Source organism: Echiichthys vipera, assembly GCF_963691815.1.
Source record: "Echiichthys vipera genome assembly, chromosome: 22".
In the NCBI taxonomy this organism is placed as follows: Eukaryota; Metazoa; Chordata; class Actinopteri; order Perciformes; family Trachinidae; genus Echiichthys; species Echiichthys vipera.
The window spans coordinates 10,831,179-10,853,812 of NC_139847.1; the positions used below are offsets into that span (position 1 = coordinate 10,831,179).

Here is a 22,634-nt window from a genome sequence, read left to right on the forward strand (position 1 = left end):
GCGGAGTCAGAAGAACTACAGGGAGACGAAAGAAGTCACTGATGTCTCGCTCTTACATCTACAGATGATTAGGAGGTGTCTAGACTAGCTGAGGTTACTATTATTATAATCATTTCAGTTGCCATTTTAGCTTGCTTGCAAATAAGTTGCGGAAGACAGTGTGTATGAGGGCAAATGTATGACAAACACTGCATGAGGGCAAATGCATGACAAACACTGCTTTAGTACTGCGTTTCCCTCGGTGACTGCCACTAATTGTCACATTATGTTCTCTGTGTAATAACGGTAAGGCAATCTGTTGCTTGTAACTGGATCTATTTGAATGGAGAGAAATGAATGAAACATGTGACAAGGTGTGATTAGTGATCCACCAATCTTACTAGGTGTCTGTTGACAGATGGGTCTTTTGTCAGGGTAATTTGTTGGACAGAATAACCAGGTAGATAATTACATGTTGTTATTAGGGCCATTGTTGTGTTAAAAAACATCCTAATAGTGAATATTCATTGCACAGTAGGGCAACCAAGGAGGGTCATTGTATCTAGTTGACCTGAGGCAAAATGTTTTTCTCTCTTAGGAAAAAAAAAATCGCTTTTTGTTCACATCTACTTCAACAGTGTAACATGTTTGGACTTGTGGTACATATTAAACACAATACTTTAAAGCAAATTTGAATTTAACTTCCTGCAGGTCACAACTTCTAAAAGTGCAAATACAGATTATACAAAGTCTGGTCCTGGTAGGCCCCCCTTTTTCTTAAACTACAGCTGCATATAAACTGAGTTACATCAGATTAGACCACTATTCATCCGGGATGCAAATAAACATGATAGGGTATTAAGAGGCTGAAGCGGAAAGGGGTGTGACGAGGGTGTAGTATTTCATGTCAAACCACCTGGAGAGGAGGCACTTAAGGCGCGCTGGTTCAGGGTGCCACCGTCAGTAGAGACTCATTCAGAGAAGGACGCATCACTTGACTGAGTACACTTGACTAACTGTATTGGACTTTAAGACTTTGTGTTTGCAACCCTTCAGGCAATGGACAGCAGGATCAGACCGCTTGGCCTGGCCGGGCACACCGCCAACCCTCTCGGTGGCTTGCAGGTGCCGCCTTCCCTCCTGCGCCCCCCGCATCTCTTCCTCCGGGCTTGTAACCCGGCGCTGGAGAGGGGATACCCCCGCACTCCGAAGTGCGCCAGATGCAGAAACCACGGCGTGGTCTCCGCGCTTAAAGGCCACAAGCGGTTCTGTCGCTGGAGAGACTGCGTTTGCGCAAAGTGCACTCTGATAGCCGAGAGGCAGCGGGTGATGGCCGCACAGGTGGCACTGAGGAGGCAGCAAGCGCAGGAGGAGAGCGAGGCCCGGGAGATCCGGCTCCTGTACCCCAGTTCGGGGATCGTTGGGGAAACGGGGATCCCTCAGGCGTCACCCGTAGGCCCCGGGGTGTCGGCAGCTCCCAGCAACACTCCAACAGCTCCTAGTTTTGATGTTTTTGGAGCAGAGAACCAAAAAGAGGGTAAGTTAGAAACAATAAGGTTTTTACTTTGGAGATAATTTAACTATTTTCATTAAACCATTCTATTGCTTATTGCTATTATCAGTTATTTGAATCCAAAGCTGGATTTTTATAAGAAAAGCTTTATTTGCAGTTCTATTCAAGTTTACCCAAGCATATGTAATTCGCTTCAAGCATTTTACGCATGCAGATCTTTGCGCATGTAATTTTAAAACAGGCGTTTTTCTCTTGTGCACACAGACGACAAACTGAAGTACAACTTTTATAATGGATTCATGGGTCGGCCCCTCTTCGCACCCCACACCTCACGGCTGCCCTCTCCAACTGACAAGAAAGATCTGTCTCCAAACGAGAGTGCGAGGTCATCCCCGGCGTTCGACCAGCGCTCAGAACACATGCAGAGTCCACAGAGGTCGCTTTCCTCCTCGGATCCGGAGTCAGGCAGCGAGTCGGAGAAGCCTAAGGACTACCGGAGCCTGGACCGGGACCCCACTGACATTATGGCCAAGATCTTCCCCCATCAGAAACGGGACACCCTGGAGTCTATGGTGAGAACGTGCAAAGGCGACATAGTCAGATCCATTGAACTGGTGTTGAGCTCCAAAGAGAACAAACTGGACTCTGATAGCTTGTCTCTGTCTAATCACTCCAACGCGTTCAGGCCTTCTGTTGGGTTGCCCGGGGCGCTCGGGGCTATGGGGAATAAGTCAGCCTTCTCCCCGCTCCACATGCCACCGCCGGCTGCCGGGGGAGACAGTCTGTACGGGTTCAGCCCCCGCCTCGGTGTCAGCCCCTTACGACTGGCCTATTCCTCCGCAAACGGTGGTGTGGCAGGTTTTATGTCACCATACATGACGTCCGGACTCATGCCAGTGTTTCCACTGCGCCCGCCCTTGGACTCTTATTCCCTCCCAGGCATGATCCGAGACCTTTCATACCTTCAGAGCAAGGAGTCACTGTGCAGTACAGGCCTGTACACAAGACTTAACAGTGAGAAATGACAAATGCATAGTCTGAAATGATTCATTGCAGATTAAGCCGACCTTTCACCCTAAGTGCCTCCAACCCAGACTTTTTTTTTATAGCATAAAGTGTAAATGTTGTAAAGATGGTTTATTATTAATAAAGCTATCAAAATGCTCTTGTTTTATGTGTTCCTTAGTCTTTCACCTATCTATCTATCTATCTATCTATCTATCTATCTATCTATCTATCTATCTATCTATCTATCTATCTATCTATCTATCTATCTATCTATCTATCTATCTATCTATCTATCCATCTATCTATCCATCTATCTATCTATCTATCTATCTATCTATCTATCTATCTATCTATCTATCTATCTATCTATCTATCTATCTAACTATCTATCTATCTATCTATCTATCTATCTATCTATCTATCTATCACCCACCTTTACATTCGCATTATATCAAAATCATATCAATAAAAAGTGAAACACAAAGAGTTAGATGCTACAATGATTTCAAAGAATGGCATGTTGATGGTCAGTGTTACATTAAGCCTAACGATTGCTTTAAACAATGTAGCCTATCGTATGAGTCACATAATGTTGTCTATGTACGTTATTGATCATAGAAATACAATAATTTTTACATGGTAATTATATACCACAGGTGATTTCAGTACACCGCCAGTATGCATTTTGGTTACCATGGTTTTTACTGCCACCACTTGCTTTTTGACAACAGGCCTTTTGACAGTTTTATAATAATAAAGTGTAATCTGCTGAGAATAATGCACTTCTTAAAAACCATGTGATATGTCCATCCCTAATTACAAAGACATTTAGATAATATTATCCCAAAAAATCCCCTCGCAAATTGCTTGTCTCCCCATTTTGAAAGTCTATTAAGCACACTTATTTTTTTCTTTTTTACCTTTACAACTGTGTTTGCAAACAAACAAACAAAAACTATATATTTGATCCCATTTGCACCTGTTTAACATGCATATACGGTATTTGTTGTACAGTATTTGTTGCCTATATATATATATATATGTATATATATATATATATATATATATATATATATATATATATATGTATATATATATATATATATATATATATATATATATATATATATATATATATATATATAGGCAGTCATTATTCCTTTCAATTAACTTTACAATCTAACATAATGATGACATAACATAAATACATTTAAGAATAAAGAGTACTTGTATACACAATAAAAAAGGGAATTAAAAATGAAACAATAAATTCAATTAAATAATTTAATAAAATTGAATTGAAATGTGGGCTATATAATCACATTTCATAGAAAAATTCTGTTGAAAAACTCAGCTGTGTGAATACTTTTCTTATTATAAGTATTAAAGCACAACACGTTCATGGATAACAACACTCTCACTCGTGATTGGTTCACGGAATCACAAGCGGCTCGAATGAAACCCAATAGAAATGCTCCGAAGCGTCACGAGACCGCATGTTTCAGGAAGTCAGGACATGGCCAGTTTAAATGTTTGGATATATATCATGAGTTTAAAAACACGTTTGAGCGGGTTTTTGTGAGGCGAGGAGGAGACAGTTCACCGTTATGCCACCTGACATGCGTTTACACATTATTGTCACCGCTGTCTTTTGGTGTGGTTTCGTAGACTCGCGGAAAATAAGAGGGATATCTTCGTCCTGTAAGTTCACTGTCCCCTTCGAGCTAGCTTAAGCAGCTATCATTATACTGTGTGTAACACCTGCATGGTGTAACGTGCTGTAACTTTAACAGCTCCTTAGCTTCGACACAGACATGCTGTAAGTTCATATGAAGTTGACATCGCTGCAGATTGTTTGTAACAACTGTACACAATATGTAAAGATGCTGTTTGCAATAATACCAGTTTTATTTTGATAGTGCAAGTAGCATTTCCTTACAGTCTCTGGGCTCAAACGCCGAGCTTTTATTCTGAAATAAATGTGATAGATTAAAAATATTCTTCAAAGTCTGCTTGTGTGTTTGCTGCAGTTCAAGGTCATCAACATGCATCATCAGTCTGTAATGTTTTTATTATTCTGTAACAGACAAGCGGTTCTACAGGGAGAAGAAGTCCTTTCTGTGCATCGATGGGTCAAAGATGATCCCTTTTGAGCAGGTGAACGATGACTACTGCGACTGTGAAGATGGCTCTGATGAACCAGGTAAAAAAAGTGAAGCTATAGTGGAGTGGGTGTCAGTTCACCGATGTTAGCAAACTGTGATTCTCCACTGTTGACCTGTGGACTGTTAATAAATGCTGCACACTGAACTCTCGTTCGCATTCACCAAGGGTTCTTTTTAGCTCACCACATCAGGAGATGGTTAACATGCCACACTTTCTATCAAATAAACTCACACCTGCACATTCTTCTAACAGGCCATACGCTTATCTGACTAAGGTTGCCAAAAATATCGTACTTCAATACTTTTCAATATCACATATTTCAAAACAATACCATATCCACATTTGATGCTATGGAAAGTATCATAAGTATATCATAGGTATAAAAAAAACAGACCGACAATCAAATTTTCAAACAAAGGCTGCACAAATGTAACAACAGGGAAGAAAATCAACTGTGTCCAGTGACTTTTCCTCTACCAGCACTTTGTGCACGTTGCTCATTAAAGAAAAGAGAAATTTCCTGTTTCATATACCATGGATTTTTTTTCCATTCCACCAATATAATTTAGCAGCACTAAATGAATCACATTGCCAGACTTAATGTCAATGGTCTGCGTTGTAAACATTGCGGCAGGTGACATCGTATCCCCTGCTTCGTTAGTGAAGTTACTACTCTGAATTTAACCTCTTTATGAAATCTGTTATTTAAATAAAGTTTTTTTGCCTGGAATGCAATTCATGCAACACTTAATATTAGAAAACATTGTACTGGTACAATTAAAAAAATAAAAATAAAAACAAGTATAAGATAAAAAATTTAAAAGAACAGCTCTCATTGAGTACTGTAACTTGGTTAACTTTGTCTTTACCATCGGATATTTTACAAACGTATCATCACTAATGTGACTACATTCATTTTATTTAGGGTTCACATCAACACCTTCCCTCTCCATCATGGGATTATAAAACATATAAAGCCTCTACAAAATCATTATCGTACTTCATCATTCATCATTAACTCATCAAGGCTGCTTTTCTGAACATCACCATGTAAATCTGGTTTTCCTTGGGGAACCAAAAGCCTTCTAAACGGCTGCAGAGGTCGAACCGTGAGGGTTGGAAGCTGCCGTTAAAGAATACCAGAATAAAACATAGGGATCTGATTGCTCATTAGATTATCGGATTAAAACATAATTTTTCCTCAAGGAAACATTGATATTGTCTATGGTGTACACGTGCGTGACACTTGGCAGGGGTTCCCACCAATCCTGGAAAATCTGGAAAGTGTTCCTCTCATGGAAACACCTGTATCTAATCTGTAAATTGATCAAAATGAGCAAAACAAACAAAAACAGAATTTTTTTTTTCTGGAAATGTAAAAATTGTATTTTAGCCCCTCACCCCTCCTACATAAACCTGGGTGTGTATTTTGTTTGAAAGTCAACTTGTTGATAAGGTAAGCTGCATGGCGTGACACTTCAAAGTAGTTTTACCGGACAGGAGCAGAACACTACCATTTCATTTCAGCTGTCTTTTCAGTAAGTCTGCGGAGATCAACAGACTTCTTTTCGGCATCAAGTCTATATTTTCAGGAGCCGAGAGTTAAATGTGTCAACGCTGGGCAAAGTGGTAGATGATATGACTGTTTGTGGGCAACTGCTATCCTTTATATATTTAAAAACTCCAGGCAATGTCTTTATTTGTTAAAACAAGTGGGGACCCTGTTTGGGTCGGTAGATATATATTTTGGGAAAGCCACCAAACCATGTATTTGGCTGCTAAAGTGCTGCCGCATATAGCTGGAGTAAATCCAACCCCCAATATTGTCTGCAACACAAGCTTAACCCCCTTAATGAACTTCTTTACTCATTGCAGAGAAAAGGGGCTGAAAACGCAAGAGGTGAATGAATCAAAATTGATTGAATGTTCCTAATATTATCTCCCCACACCAAGATTTTGGAGCGATTGATCTCATACATTGGAAGTTCATACAGCTATTGGAAATAAGACCTCAAGTTTCGATGTAGTAATTTATACTATATTTGAGTATGTGGAGCACTAACACTGAAATAAAATGCAGTGTAGTACATCGAAACATTAATTAACAGGGGCTCTTTTTAAAGCATACTTTTTTACATATTCAAAATAACATTACAAGTTGTTCATAGTTTGCAGTAAAGGCAAAGTGCAGCTCACTTCCACAACAAGATTTTTTTCAAATTCTAAGAGGTGGTGCAAACCGCTTTAAACTGCACACTGCTGCCACTACTGAACATGAGTGTTTGAGACACTCATTTTCAACTCTTACAGTTTTTTTTCTCATTTGTTTTGGCTCAATTCTTGAATGAAGAATGATTTATTTCAAAAGAATAAGTTCAAAATTCTAAACAACTAGTTTGTTGCTCACAACAGACTTGAATATCTCATTCGTTTGGGCAAATTACATGTGTTTTGGCACACGTGTGCAAAAATCCAATTGTCTTGATTTGCACATGCTGAAGTGTTGAGTGGATTCTCAGTGACATTGTCATACTCTTCACAAGTTCTAAACATTCATTCACCGTTTGAGCCATCACATGCAAAATTATCCATTTAGTTGTCAAAATCTGTCAGACATGCATGTATATTCCCTAAATATCCGCAATCATTTTTCTGAACTAGTGCAGTGTTTTTCATTGTTGCGGTTTACTATTATTATTTTTTGCAATGGATGTCACTTTGTGGCAAATTTCCTGTTCTTTACATGAAAGAAAAAGCTGAATTTTTCATTTACAGTACATGTAACATTACTACACAAATACAATGTGCAAAGCATTTCCTATGTACTGCAGTATTATACAGTATTGTAAACCTTTACCTGCTGTTGAAATTGGAATCTAAAAAGCTCTGTGTAATACTCATTAGCATTCAAAACGGACAAAAATTAACATTCTTGTATAGAAGCTACAGTAAACAGTCAGAGTCAACAAAATCGAGATGAGTATAAAAGAAAACAACAACAAAACAGAAACATTTCCAGGGTGAAAAACATCGAAACATTTCGACCAGGACGGCTCCTACGACGACAAAAGAACTTTTATTTTTGTTGCCATTGGCTGAGTCACTGACACAATAACTATGTCTTGGAGCATAAATGAAATGTTACTACCTGATCTCCCTTTACCTTACTACTCTACTTACTACCTCATGAAACAGTTGTGACGATTGAGCTCACAGTTTAGAGAATGTGAAGAACGTTTAAAAAAAAATGAGCCAATAAAAGTCCTAAAACAACAAAAACAACTCAACATAATCATCTGTACTAGTGACATTCTATCTACACATTGTGGTATTTCTAAACTATTATGAAGAGTTTTGATGAGATTGATCTGTTTCTCAAAGTTAGTGTATTGCAGTGCTGACCTCTGTTCCTGCCCCCATGTAGGTACCTCAGCCTGTCCTCGTGGCCGATTCTACTGCACCAATCTGGGTTTCCGCCCACACTACATTCCATCATCGCGAGTCAATGATGGCATCTGTGGTAAGACTTTTTATATTGCATTATACTGGATGAAATAATACTCTCCTGAGAGATGACTTTAATAAACTTTACAGAACCTGAAGTGAGGCAATGGATTAACAATGTTTTCTGCTTCGGCGTTTCTCAAGGGCAGCACCGCAAGAGCTATCGCGGTGAACAGATTTATTCTCGCAGAAAATGAAGCACTCTCTTTATTTGTTGGTGGAAAGGTTTGATGCAGAATTTGTATCTTATAATATCTTACACCTCTGTGAGGTTTGAATCAAGTCAAGTTCACATAGTTCTGTTTGCTTTTACATCTTTTGTGTGTTTTGTAAACATGGAGAAGAATTCACATTTTAAATGATGTCGAGAAGCTGCTGATGTTGGTGTACAAACTGTCACTCCTTCTGTCGTACAAACAAACAGATGAAGTAGACAGAGCAAACAAAACATGGCTCTCTTACACACACACGTACCAGTGTGCGCACGCTTAGTCTCCTCACAGTTTTCCTTGAAAAACATCCTGTCCTTTTCATCAAAGCTTTTCTCCATTCTTTTTTGTAAAATCTGCCACACTCTATGCCTAATCAGATCGTTTTTTTTCCACCCCCCTTCTGAATTGTGTCCTCCAGTGATTCTCCACTTTGGATAAAATCAATACATTTAGTTTTTGAAGCCACCTCTCTGTCATCAGCGTTTTCAGCAGCATTAGACAGCACGCAACCATCGCAGGTTAAAAATTGAAGGAATAAAAGAGCAGTAGTGGAATATTTCTCATATCTTTTGTCCTTCTCCCTTTCTTTCCTCCTCTCTTCTTCTCCCACATGTCTTCTCTTATTGTCCCTGCTTTCACTGGAGCCACTTAATAGCTAACATGTCTCCACTTTTCCTCTTCGCCTGGTTGTTGATAGATTTTCATTGGCTTCCTTTCCTGTGCTGTAAAGCTCTCGTTTCACCGGTCACCAATGGGGATCTGGATAATTGAGAAATTTCACACTGCGCCCGCTCTCTGGGGTGAAACATCTGAGCAAAAGCCAGATCAGAGCACTTAGAAAACACCATGCAGCTGATCTTTATAAGTGGTTGATCTCAAGAGACCCTCTCTGTACTAGAGAGAGAGAGAGAGAGAGAGAGAGAGAGAGATCTCATTCAGACACAAAGATCTAATCTTCACTGAGGATGAAAAGGGACTAAAGTCATAAAGAGAAGATTTTTGCCATTCTTGTGTGTCCGTTAGATATAAGGCTAGCTGGTTAGCTTAGCTCAGTTTTTGCACAGATTAAACAAAATACGTTTCATATGTTAGTGAGCGTTATTACAGAGCTTTATTCAAATACTTAAGTCTGTGTGGTCAATTTTGGCATTCTACAGTCTGTGATTTCTGAATAGCAGACTGCTGTTTGAATAACAGACCGTTGCTATGGACGCGGTTCTGATTATAGACTCTGTAGGGCCATTTTCAAATCAATAAAGTCATTTTAAAATCAATGTTTTGTGTCAAATAATTGATTTCTTTAGTAAGTAGCCGTGTAATAGCCCTTCAGGGTGATTCAAGTCCTGCATCAACCCGTAAGGGCTCAATTCTCCATAATGACCTGCTCTCTCTATATTATCCCTTCCTTCCCTCACTTGTTACCTTTGGACAGAGCCATGCTACCCCTATTTCCAGTCTTTATGCTAACAGAAGCAAAGTGGCTGCATGTTGATTGTACAGACATGGGCATGATTTAAAGAAAAAAGCAAATTAGCATATATTTGTTGAATTTGATGAGGCTCAATCATTTTATCTATGAATTTTTAGACAAAAACAGAAACGTATCCAATATAATTTCCAAACTACACAAGATGACATCTTCAGAATATTCGTATATATATCGGTGGATACCGAGTTAGGATCCCATATCAATGATAAATGTATAGGCTATATGCCTTACTGTGGAAATGACTGGTATCACTGTGTTAAGGCTACATCAAGCGCAACTTCAAGATTTCCTTCCAAACTTTATAAAACAAAATGTAACAAATAAATACGTAGATATCAATTAAGCGAGTTGTCAAAGTTATTTATTATTTAGATAATAAATTGTGCACCTGCAACGTGGTCAAAAATCTTCAAAATTAAAAGTAGCAACAAATTGTAAAAAAATTAAACAGTAATTAAAACTCCAGTATATAAACATAGAATTGAATTGAATAGAGCAGCCCCATTGTGACTGATAGTCGATCGTGCTATTTGAGTCAATATCAGTATCGGATCGTTGCATCACATTTGTGCAACTGCAGCCAGTGAATTTTTGGCATTTTCTCCTGAAAAACCCCCAATGATTTATCAGAATATTTCCTGACATTTTCGCTCTAATTACACAAAAGCTTTCTTTTGAATAATTCTGTTTATGTCTCTAAATGGTTCTGAAAAAAAACCTGTGCTGTTTGTCAGAGAGCAATAGATTATAGTTGTCCAATGTTTGCTTTTGGGGGGCGAAAATGGAGTGATACTATGTTATCTTGAAAATGAATTCTTCATAGTTGCTGATAGAGTAAAATGTATTTTTTTAATCTGTGTTTATTTCTATATAAAGACATGTTGCTCACTTCTCCGTGCTCATATATTGAATGCTCCTCTGTTCTCTTGTATGTGCATTGGATTGGTTTCTCCTGCGCCTCGTGCCAGATTGCTGCGATGCTTCCGATGAATACAACAGCCATGCTCGCTGCCAGAACACTTGCTGGTGAGTTGAATCAAAACTGAGAGATTCAATATTTAGAAAATAACACATGCAGATTTTGACTCAAAATATGGCTTTGGAGGCCCACGCATTGCTAAAGAAATAAATATTCAACCAGCCCAGTCTATTTGGGAACGCCATCATACAGTTTTCGATAATATGATAAAACTGCAGCTTTTTAACATAAGGGTATTTATCCTAGCATCAGTGGGTTAGACTTGCTGCACTCAGTGAGTCATTCACTGTGCCACCAGGGGGCATGGTGTCACTATAATTTAAAAAACTTGGTGTAGTTCAGACCTTCTCTTGTAATGTACAGTATATGCATCAATAAAGGTATTGTTTTGAGTTCATCCATGATAAAGACAGATCTGACTCTCCAGCTCATTACACTTTTTTTTGTACTCAATAACCTCCTCCAGAGGTGTTTTTGTAGATAATCTGGTTTCTATAGGATATAAATTACACACTGCATACATCATAGGTCTGCAGATGAATAGACGCAGGCTTGTGCTGGGACATATTTCTCATCTCCTCTGGGCTATTAAGATTGACCAAATTATGATGCTGAAATGTAGCTTGCAGTGTAAATATAACTTCTAATATGGTAACCCACTTCTTTTGTTGACAGTCCTCTGTTATTTCATTCACTGCCGTTCGCCTCAAACAACATACAAGCAGAGTATATCTCATTATGTTTTCACAAGGTCCGAACTCATATTGTGTTTACCAGACTTCAAAAACAATTTAGTGCAGCCACAGAGCATCAGTCCCCATCTTATTTACTCTTCTACTTTCCCATTTGGATTCAAGCTGCATTGTGGGCCCTAAAAAATTGGATTGCGCCATCTCAAAGACCATAGCAGGGGTGGCTGATGTTTTTCTCAGTAATGAAGGGACTGTGCATCCTCTCTCTCACTCTCTTGCTAACTCGCTCTCCTCCAGGAATCTGGGACAGAGAGAGAGAGCATACGTGGAGGGCCAGATGAGGACCTTGGACGAGGGTTTGCAGCTCAAGCAGCAACTGATTGAGGAGGGAGTGCTGCTCTGGAGGGAGAAACAGGTACACAGTTCTGCTGAAATAACTACAACCACATGTAGTAGTAACAGGATCAGGTTTTTCCTTAAAAAGCTTTATCCTGTTCGTGGTGTGAAAAAAACAGTGACTTTCACTTGTGTGTATCTCACTGCCTTTTCCTCAACCTGCACAGAATATACACACGGTCCATTAGTCTGTGTCGGCCTATATATTTTAAAGTTGTACTTGTCTTCTAAGTATGTATCAAAGAGTGAGTTAAAACAGTGGTGATTGATAATATGACCCACTAATGAAAGCGCTTCTACTTGTCTTTTTGTTGAGTATTACAATATTCGTGTCTTTGGCGACATTCCCTCCCTAGATGTAAATAAGCAGCCATGTTAGTAACGCTGCAGACAGCGGTTGGTCTGTCGGCCCAGAACGTCACCAATTGTTATGCTGCGTTCACTTGTTATCGGAAATTCTAACACCTGAGTCAGGCTTGTAGTAAGGGCAGAAGTGTAGGAACATGTATAGTATATGTATGGATTTAAGAGGGTAACATAGAGGGGAGGGACTGGAAGTAGAGAGGTGAATGTGTTTCAATAACGTTTACAAAAGAGCAAAAAAACAAGAAATACAATTGTCAACACACATAGTGACCATGAACGGGACAAGGTGGAGGCTCTGAAAGTACACGCTCGCCTGCAGTTACATCTAACTGCCACAGGGGTCGCTAGAAACAACATATCTCAATTCTTATGGAGTACAACTTTAACTTAATCACAATATCAGTAGAAAATAGGTGACCCCAGATTCTTGACCCCCTAAACCAAAAATACTACAGCAAAGTCTATGAGAACTGTGTATCTAAATTATTCTAAAATAAAACCGAAATGTCTACATATCATAGTTTCTGTTTTCATCCACAGTAGTGAAATGCTATGGAGCTGATATGGAATCAGCCTAAATATTATGTTAACTGTATCAGTATTATATTATAGAACTAGTTCTTCTCTTTCTCTTTTCTTTTGGTATTGTGCTAGGCTTTTTGTTTATCCTGAAGTTTAGTTTCTATGGTTTACAGTACAAAATTCTATACCTGTAATTTATGTTCTTAAACACTAAGAAAACATAATAATCAATACATATTGCTGTCAACATGGTGAACCAAACCTTATATTCAGAACTGCAGCGCCGAGCTTTGGCACAGATCCATATATGTTATGAACTGCATTCAGCAAATTCATGTGGAATATTTCCCTGCAATATCATACCAGCATACTGGGTTTATTCTGGCCAACTGACTGTGTTACACATGTTATTTCTTTTTTTTCTGTCCAAATTATGACAGGATGTCTTTTTAAAATGATCATAAAACTGTAGCAGTGGGTTCTACCCCATAGCTACCATGCATAGATATTGTTTCTGTTATTCTCAATAGATTTAATTAAGTTTTCATCTGCGCTACTCGTGCTGCCTCTCAGTAGCTGTAGTGTTATTACCTGGCACGCTAGCAGACTCACTTAATTGGCGGGGACGTTGAGGTTAATTTGCTTTTATGTGTTGAGCTCTGAAGATTCCTGCTTTAAATGAGCAGCTTGTGCCCTATGATATTGTTTTGACCATACATGTTTATGACATCTGCTGCTTCAGGCGTCTGGTGTTCAGTTTCCAACGCCAACCTTAACCTGCTGTTCAGATTTCCGTGTCAACGAGTCACTGTCACAGTTTCCTAGCTCTAACAACTGTCAAAACACATTTTTCCAGCCACTTACTCTCCTTCATCACTGCATTTTAGTTGATGAATTCATGCAATTTCTTAGTCGGTGTATATAACATATCTGTATGTTATAATTACATTCACAATGTATCATGTCTGCTACCCATACAACTTAAGTTTCTAATCATCTGTAGCCTGAATTCCTCCTCTGACAGAAACCTTCCATTTGACTGTATCTTTTAATGATTTCAGCTGTACCTTTGCTTCATTTGCAATCACTCCAAAACAGTAAGGAGTCAATGGTCTCGGGTAAATCTGCACAAGTACCTGAATGATCAAACCCATTTTGAATCAACATGCTCTTTTTATAGAGCTTCAAGGAACTACTCTGATCTCCATTTGCACGTCTGATCTGATCTCAACAAGCCCTAGGCCAAATTAACTGGAGCCCTGGAGTTTGGCGCAAATTAAATTGGTAAATTTGGCAGGTGAGGATCTCTTGAGATGTTTGTTAGTTAGTTATATTTACTAGTTCAGTAGTCCCATTACTTAATGCATTAGGAAATTGAAGTTGCCCTCTCTATAAAGGGTGCCACAGGAGTGGATTTTCACTCCTGTCCCATCCCACACTCAAAACTACTGTCCTGTCCCAATGCTGGAAGAATGACTCCTGTCCTCTCCATCCCGTTCCCATGTTGTTGTTGTTATTTGTTCAAGCTACAAGAGCAGACCAGCTCCAGCATGTAGTTATGGTCATTTTAAAGTATGTATTTGGGAATGTGAAGGACTAACCGGTAGCTAAAAAGGTTTTGCTGCACCACATTCACAGTTCTCTAACTCTGTGTTAATCCCTTGATTATGTGAGAAATTACTTCATTTTAAGGTGTTTCGAAGCATTTTACAGCATTACAGCATTTCTAGGACGTCAGGCTTGTTTAAAACACACATTGCTTGTTATGGAAGATACAGTGAAAAAGATACCACTTGTTTGACTACATAGATTTTTGACTGAAGGCCACTTTTTTTTTTTTAATCAGAAACACACTCGCAAATTTTGCCAGTTGATGGTCTCTGATGGTGTCACCCTGCACCCTTCTTCTCTGTTCTGTCCCTTTTTTGTTCCATGTTCTTTTCTGTGGCGACTGATTGGCAGATTGAGGCTGAAGTGTCACCCAGCCCTCCTAGCCCCGCTGCACATTGTGAGCCTCTTCTCTCAGCTTGTCTTTGTTGATATGGCAGGGTTACCTCAGGGGCCACATTTCGGAAGCCTTACACAATGACTCAAAAGTGAACTCTTCCTGTGGTTTAAGGGTTAAAAAAAGAGTCTGCCGTTGGAAAAAAAAAAGGATGCTGTTAAACTTTTTAATCAAATTAGAAGCCTTGGCACAATGAAAGCTGAATGTAGCGTGTCAGCACTGTATGCCCGGCCTAGAACCAGCACAAATAGGAATGCTACTGTGAATTGAACACAGATAGGTATTTAATAAAATCCTCTTTCAGGAGGTTTGTGATTATCTTTCTGTTGATTGGCACTCTCTAAGTGTACATTTTAAAGCAGGGGCTGATGTATAGCTTTTGTTCATGTTTAATCTTTTTAAAATGTTTCAAACAATGTGGAAATGAATCTGATCTCCTGATTCTGATCATTTAAAACAAAAATCAGTATACATCCCTGTGAGAGATTGCATATGTGGAAAACCCATAAACTCTGACCAATCAGAGCAGACTGGTCTTTTTCAGGAGGGGGTCTTAAAGAGACAGGCGCTTAAACGGAGTGTTTCAGACAGAGGGTGATTAAAGGTATATTTAGACAGACAGGATGAGAACATGTTTGTGAACATTAAAGCATGTAAACATGTTCTAGTAGATACCTAAAATACAAATATAAGCCTGAATATATATATATATATATATATATATACAGTAGATGTGATATTTTTTAATTCAGAACATTGCATAAACCTGAGTTTATGGATATATTATGGTATTAAGTTTTGTGTGTATTTATACAGTATTTTAACATTGTGGAGGAACCCTTTACATGTTACATCGGTGTTATTCACAATTAAATATGTTTTTGTACACTAAAATTGGAGCCCATAAATCACTGCTGCAAACTGAAGGTGTCTAAGCAAGCATCGTGGCCTAGAAAGGTAGTCATCCCTGCCGGAACCAAGCAGAATCCATCACTGCATTATGAGACTCTCTGAGGAGAGATCGGAAGGCGGTATTGAGACACACACACACACACACACACACACACACACACACACACACACACACACACACACACACACACACACACACACACACACACACACACACACACGCACACACGCACACACGCACACACGCACACACGCACACACGCACACACACACACACACAGGCAAACAAGAAGCTGCTGCTCTTTCATATTAATTGGTCCATTACAGAGAGTGATGATGGGTTATGCTTGGTTGTCACAAGCTGTCATATTTGGTGTGACAGCAACACCTCCTGGCGCAAGTGATTTAAATAGTCCATTGTGCAAGCCTGACTGATGTCATACAAGTTTCTGTAAATACATGAGCTGGTTGTGGTCTGGACTGGAGGTAGATACACTGATGCATAACGGAAGATAAGGTGAGAGTAGGAAACGAGAACAGAGAAAATACGTTAGTGTAAGTTCAGGCACCATTTTCCATAAATGCGTATGATCCTATAAGTTAATTATCCTGTTGTCAACACTTGGATTGTCAGCTTGAATTGTATCACCATAACTGTTGACTGTAACTGTTATATTCTCCTGAGTAATATATAATCATGACTGTGTAGAAAATAGGTTTAGATTAACAAGGTTCTTCTGGGTTCTAATAGATGGGGAGATATTTTAGTCTGGACCAAAGTGGTGGACTGACAGACAAACCGACTTTGCCATCCTTGAAGCCCCAATGCTAGCAAGGCTAAAAATGCTCCAAAATGATCTACATCCTCCAAACTGTATAATAAGAGCTCTACAATATATTAAACCTACAATACAAGTCTTAATGGGAACATAGGATAATTTGCAGGTTCATACCAAGACATAAATTACAAGTTTGGATTTAAGAGTAGTGGGAAAGTGACATGGGTGGTTTGATTGAAACAGAATGTGTATAATTTCAAGATGGTAATGGCTTTTGGGCATTTTCATCTTAAAGTGTCCAAAATCTGAATTTAAAATAGTGTTTTTAGTGTAGTTACAGTATATGTCAGGAAAGCTATCATGTTGACAAAGACTGACTGTAAACTAGACAAAGCATTGAAAAAACCAACTGCTAGAACTGTAATTGAATGTCACGAAAACCATTAGCTGTCAGCTAAAACGTTTACCATTTATGCTTATCTAAGATGGTGTGTGTCTCTCTCTTGTCATCTCTCTACAGGCCCAGCTCCGAGAGCTTCAGCAGGTAGCTGAGGACCTACAGATCAAATTAGAGGAACACAGAAGGAAGAAAAACGAGGCCGATCGCCTCAAAGAGCAAACATTAAAAGCCCTGGAAGCAGGGGACAGCAGTAAGTGTCTTGACACCTTTAACATGCCATGATTTGGTTTGTGTCCATTTAAAACAATTTCTTCATTTCACAGAATTGCTTCAGTTTGTAGATATAGTTAGGTCATTGTTGAGGCTACCACGGGGCAGCTTCCCTTTTATTTCAGCTCAGCCTTAAATTGAACAAAAGTAAATTGACCTTAGCTCCTCAGGCCAGATAGTCCGAATGACAAATGGTAGAACATCAGAAACAGCTGGAAGGCTTAAATACAGATGCCTGTGCCATTGAAATAAATGGACTAGGAGAGGAGTGCTGAGCAACAGCATATTGCAGTCCCACAGCTCTCCTTTTTACGTTCCTCAAACCTTCAGAGACAAGTTGCTTATGACTCAGGAAAATTCCCTTATCGCTCCGAGCACTAGCTGGCTCGGCATTTAGTGACGTTCAGTCTGTACAGAAAGTCGTGGGGATGGATAGGAAACGGGCTGAATCATTTTTGCACTGTTGTCCATTAGGATTTATAATAATTACATAAAGGTGCGAGTGTGTTTTGGGAAGGCAGGGAATAGAGATTAGGTAAATTAGCTCAATGTTTTCGATTTTTAGATTGTAGCTGAATAATACATGACCTACATATCTTTAACACAAATGTGAAATTGGCACACGGCCCACATTATTTGTCATTCTGCAAGAGTAATTTCTTGTCTCTCTGCTATCAAACAAAACGCATCATACTGTTGATTCAGGATGCCATTTGTTTACTTTTTAATACTTTGCCGTCATGTTTCTCACTCTCCGATGCCATGGAATGCTGCCAATCGATTGTCTGTCTAGTGTCAAACTGGCCCTCAAGTAAAAGTTTTGATTGCGATAAAGGTCATTTGACTTTGCCGGTTCCTCTGAGCGTGCATCCATCATGCTTCCCACTGTGCGCGCTGACCTTTGCTAGACGTCACAGGTCCCCCATGTTCCTGAGCCTGTCATCCTCCGCTTCCATTACTGCTCATCTTCAGGGCATAACAACCATCAATTTTCATTTCTGTGGTCGCGTTGGCATGTCTTGTCCATGTTGACTAACCATCTAGTGTTTTAGGGGTGTGCGTGCGTGCATGCGTGCGTGCATGCGTGCGTGCGTGCGTGCATGCGTGCGTGCATGCATGCATGCGTGCGTGCGTGCGTGCGTGCGTGCGTGCGTGCGTGCGTGCGTGCGTGCGTGCGTACGTGTGCGTGTGTGTGCGTGGGGCTTCTGTCTCTAAAGGGTTCTTATTTTTTCCTGCCTGCAACCCATGACATTACATGTTGATTAATACTTGAACTTTAGTGAATAAGCACCATTAACCTGCCAACCTGTATAACCCAACATAACACTGTGTCTCCCCGACTGGTCTACTGTTATTATTTTAAGATGGTAGGTTGACCTGGCTTTCTTGCACATTTTGAGTTGATTTGAGTTCAACAGATGCACACAGTAAAGAGGAAATCATACAAGTTCAGTGTGAAGGAAGTACATATAACTGATCTACCTGAACAGTTTTGGATTTACAACCATTTTTTAAAATGCTCACCTGGATGGATCGCTCATTATAAATGTCATAGTTACCTACCAAGAAAGGTATGTTTTCGGCTCTGTTTATTGGTTTGTTTGTCACCAGGATTTCAGAAAAATGACCGGCCTCATTTTTCATGAAACTTTGTGCATGGTCCCATTCATTTTTGGACCAGATCTGAATCCTACGACAGATATACAAATTATTTTTCGCTTTTGTTAACATTGCATGATAGGGCATTTGTGCTGCATTCAATGCTTTGTAATACCCATCGCTAATAAATGGTAAATTAACAGTTAATTAAATTTAAGTCCATATTTATTCAAACAAACAATGAAATGATCATTAATGTTTTATTCTTATTAATAATGCTTAGTTTATTATTATATAAATAGTGTAATATGGCACACATCATAATTTTGAATATGTATTTGTATTCCTTTACCAAATGATTTGTACATTTTTCAGAAATAATTTGCAATCCGTGGATAAATCAATCTGATGGCTGTTATCAAGTTGCAACCGATGATGATAATGCCTTATTATTTTTAAGAAATACTTTGTAAAACATTATCAAGATAACAGTGCAGAAATGGTTCAATTATCCTCCATTTTATAATCACCAATAAAAGATTTAATGGGACCAAGTTATTTGATGCCTCATAAACCACTTATTAATCATCAACTGATTAATATAAGCAATACTTCCAAATTAATAATATAATCTAAACAATGTTTATACTTTATTAACTGTCTATCTAACAATATAAAATATTAATTGTACTGTATATAACTCTAACTAATGGCAAAATAAGGTCAATTAGCACAATACAGAATACATTAACATTATTAATCATCATGTCATTGTTTGTTGAATACATGAGAACTTAATATTAATTTACTATCAATTAACCATTTATAAATTATGTTATTGTGTAAGTCTTACAGAAAAATGGGTTACCATCTGAGAACATTCACACTGCATTAACAACGTGAGATAGGGCATGCCTTGGCAGACGTATGTGCTCCCAGAGTGCCCTTCTAGTTTCTGTGTTATTATAATTATTATTATTTTTTATTATAGTTATTATACTCTTTAACATCTTGTCATATTGCCATTATGACCTGTATACTGTATATCAGGCTAGAGGAGTTATGCACCTTTACCTTCAAACCCCTTTTCACACCTCATTCACTGACTGATACATGTGCATATTGTATAACTATGTCATGTACATTTTGAGTGCTTCCACGCTATTTATTGAACCCTTAAAAAAACAACCTTAAGCTACATAGGACCCATGAGGACAAATATTGAGCTGTCTCAATTAAATGTATGAACATCACAAAAAAAGAAAACAGTTATGTTTATTGTCTTTCCCTTTATGACCTGTCAATAGCCAGTGTCAAAATAAGAATGAAAAGCCAGAAGAACAAGCAGCTGAGCCTGCAAAGTAGAACTTAACAGTCTTTCCCTTTACTGCTGCTGTCGCTCAAACACCTCTCCAGGGCTTCTTGCACTGTTATTGTGAAGTTTTAAAGGACCAGGTTATTTGTACCCTCAAAGGAAATTGCTTTTTTTTTTTGCGGAGCAGTGTTTTTGGTTCGATGAAAAAATAATTGCAGGACTTTAAGGATCGGAGATGTTGGATATCGTTATTACTGTGTGAGTTTCCCTATTTTATTAAAAAAAACAACAACAAGAAAATAATATTCCAAGAGTTTCTGAGAGGACTCTGAGCAGGTGTTTGGGGACTGCAGTGCTAATGTGGTACTGTTACAAAGTCCAACAAATAGTGCCACTCACTAGTGTGTGATAATTACATTCTCAGCATACAAGAATATTGCACATTGTTTGCACAGATTAATAGGACAACATTATTGAGCTGTATCCTGTCATTCCATTAGCTAGCTCAGTATTTAAGATTCTGCAAAGCATGCTGGGAAATCTGGTTAAATCCTCATTGAATAACAAAGACTTTGCTGTGCCCGGTTTGTCAGAGAGGACACTGATCATGTTTGCTTGTTTTTTGAAAAATCCTTCTGAAATGCCAACCTCAATAAGCTTCAGGTTCACGTGGAGGTCTCTTTCTTCTCTGATGTTTATTTGATATGATCCCTCATACAGAGACTCAATGCTTATTTGGTCCGTTACTGTCTTTAATGGTACATCCCAATATGTAAAGCTATACTGTTTCAGAGTTCACCCACAGTTCGAGGGTATTTCCTCAAGTTCATCTCTAATCCAGTGGTTGACCTGATTTCTCTAACAGACCGTCTTCCCACTCATGTTTCCAAAGGTACATGAGGGGAGTTACATGCAAAACAATTCCACACTGACTCCCAATAACTTTATCTTATGGAGAAGACCTTTTCAGTTCGAACAATTTTCTTCTTTTTTGTAGGTATACTGATGTTACCAGCCACAGTTCTGTCAAATATGGTCATTATTCATGGTCCCCTAAATTACAACCATATTTGGTTTGTTTTTCCAACCATACAATCACGCATGATGATTGGACAATGACATATTTATTCATACTTTTTATCCAGCAGTGGTAGACCCATAGAAGAATGTAAATGTTACATAGTCAAATTGCCATTTTTATTAATTTCGGTTCTACATCATCTTTTGAGTCATTTGTATCCTTAGCAATTCATAAAACCACACTGTAGTTTAACAAATACCTTACCCAGATCATTATCCAGATCATGTTATTGTTTTTTAAAAACATAAAAAAGGAAAAAACGTGGGCATAATTGGTTTAAGAAGGTTTGACACTTAAAGTAAATTCAAATCATAAAAAAAGTTTTCCCAAGACACTTTCCATATAGCGTTGGTCTAGACTACATTTTTGATTTGCAGAGGCCCAACAATTCCCCGTGAGCAATTGCAAGTTGCATCGCCGCAATCTTGTGCACAGTTGCAACAAAAACCTCTCCTTAGACAGGAACATTGAAACAGATACGGCTCTATGGTGGGCGTCCATCTGCCTTGACCAGTTGGGTCCACATTTTATTCTCCTATTTTGCCGTAATATTACAGGGGTGGGGTTTGTATTTTTTTTTAAAAAGTTTTTCTGTATAACTCCTCTTTTGTTCACTTTTGATTCAATTACTTTAAATGGTCGGGGGGCAGACACCACTTTTATTGGATAATGGCTGGATAAAAGAAACGTGTGAGACTGCAACTGTTTCCTGGTCTCAACTCTGAGTTTTCCTCATGGTTTAGGCCAGCTAATAAACTCGGTCAGATTTCTAGATATAAGATCAGCTCCATTCAAAGTGGAATGAATACCGTTTCTCCTAATCAGACCAGGTTTTCAACCAGAATGTCTGATCTCAGTCTATTCCCCGACCATACCTTAGCATCAGGGACATCATTACTGTTTGTGAGGGAAGATGACTATTATTTGACTAATTATTAGAAGAGGCCTAGAAGAAAAGAAGTATTTCACTAGATTGTGCCAATAACTGAAAAATAAGACATGATACTGCACAATTTTCACCTGGTAGAAACATGCAATTTGCATCTCCATACGTTATCTTGATAAAGAAATCTGCTCTTAAATTCACACAGTTGTCTCGTTTCTTTCAGTGTTGTGTTCAGATCTCAATACTGAGATTAGGTGGGTAGAGATTTAAGTGTGGTAATCCATATTGTAAGACACCGTCACATGTTTTATTTTATATTGGCATTGGAGAGAGCTCGTTTAACACCTGTTTGCCATCCTTTTGGCGGCGTCTTTATAAATTGTGGACATTTGTACCATGTTTCCAGTTTTGCTCCCTCTGCAGTGCTATTAAACAACAAATTGCCTCCTGATGTGTTCTGGCTGATCCGAAACCCTTTTGCGATAAGTCTATCATGCATTTTACCTTATGCAGATACAGATCACATTTTTAGTCGGTGTCTTAGTTTTACAGAAGTCGTTG

General features: G+C 38.7%; 2 protein-coding genes across 3 annotated transcripts in view; both read left to right on the forward strand.

Annotated features, from left to right (window-relative positions):
* Positions 1–1,038: 1,038 nt before the first annotated feature.
* LOC310963813 (doublesex- and mab-3-related transcription factor A1-like) lies at positions 1,039–2,517 on the forward strand (the record flags this gene model as incomplete). The annotated part of the gene is made up of 2 exons (XM_083936738.1): positions 1,039–1,516; positions 1,757–2,517. 2 exons carry the CDS (start codon positions 1,039–1,041, stop codon positions 2,515–2,517), a joined length of 1,239 nt encoding a protein of 412 aa, XP_083792864.1.
* A 1,529-nt stretch (positions 2,518–4,046) lies between these two features.
* The window catches only part of LOC310964459 (glucosidase 2 subunit beta-like), a 120,169-nt gene continuing 101,581 nt past the window's right edge, over positions 4,047–22,634 (forward strand). For both annotated transcript variants that reach the window (XM_083937583.1, XM_083937584.1), the window contains exons 1-6: positions 4,047–4,201; positions 4,587–4,703; positions 8,091–8,186; positions 10,840–10,897; positions 11,840–11,957; positions 17,043–17,172. In XM_083937583.1, coding sequence (XP_083793709.1) covers positions 4,108–4,201; positions 4,587–4,703; positions 8,091–8,186; positions 10,840–10,897; positions 11,840–11,957; positions 17,043–17,172 — 613 coding nt within the window. In that variant the 5' untranslated portion in view covers positions 4,047–4,107. The remainder of the gene's footprint in view (positions 4,202–4,586; positions 4,704–8,090; positions 8,187–10,839; positions 10,898–11,839; positions 11,958–17,042; positions 17,173–22,634) is intronic.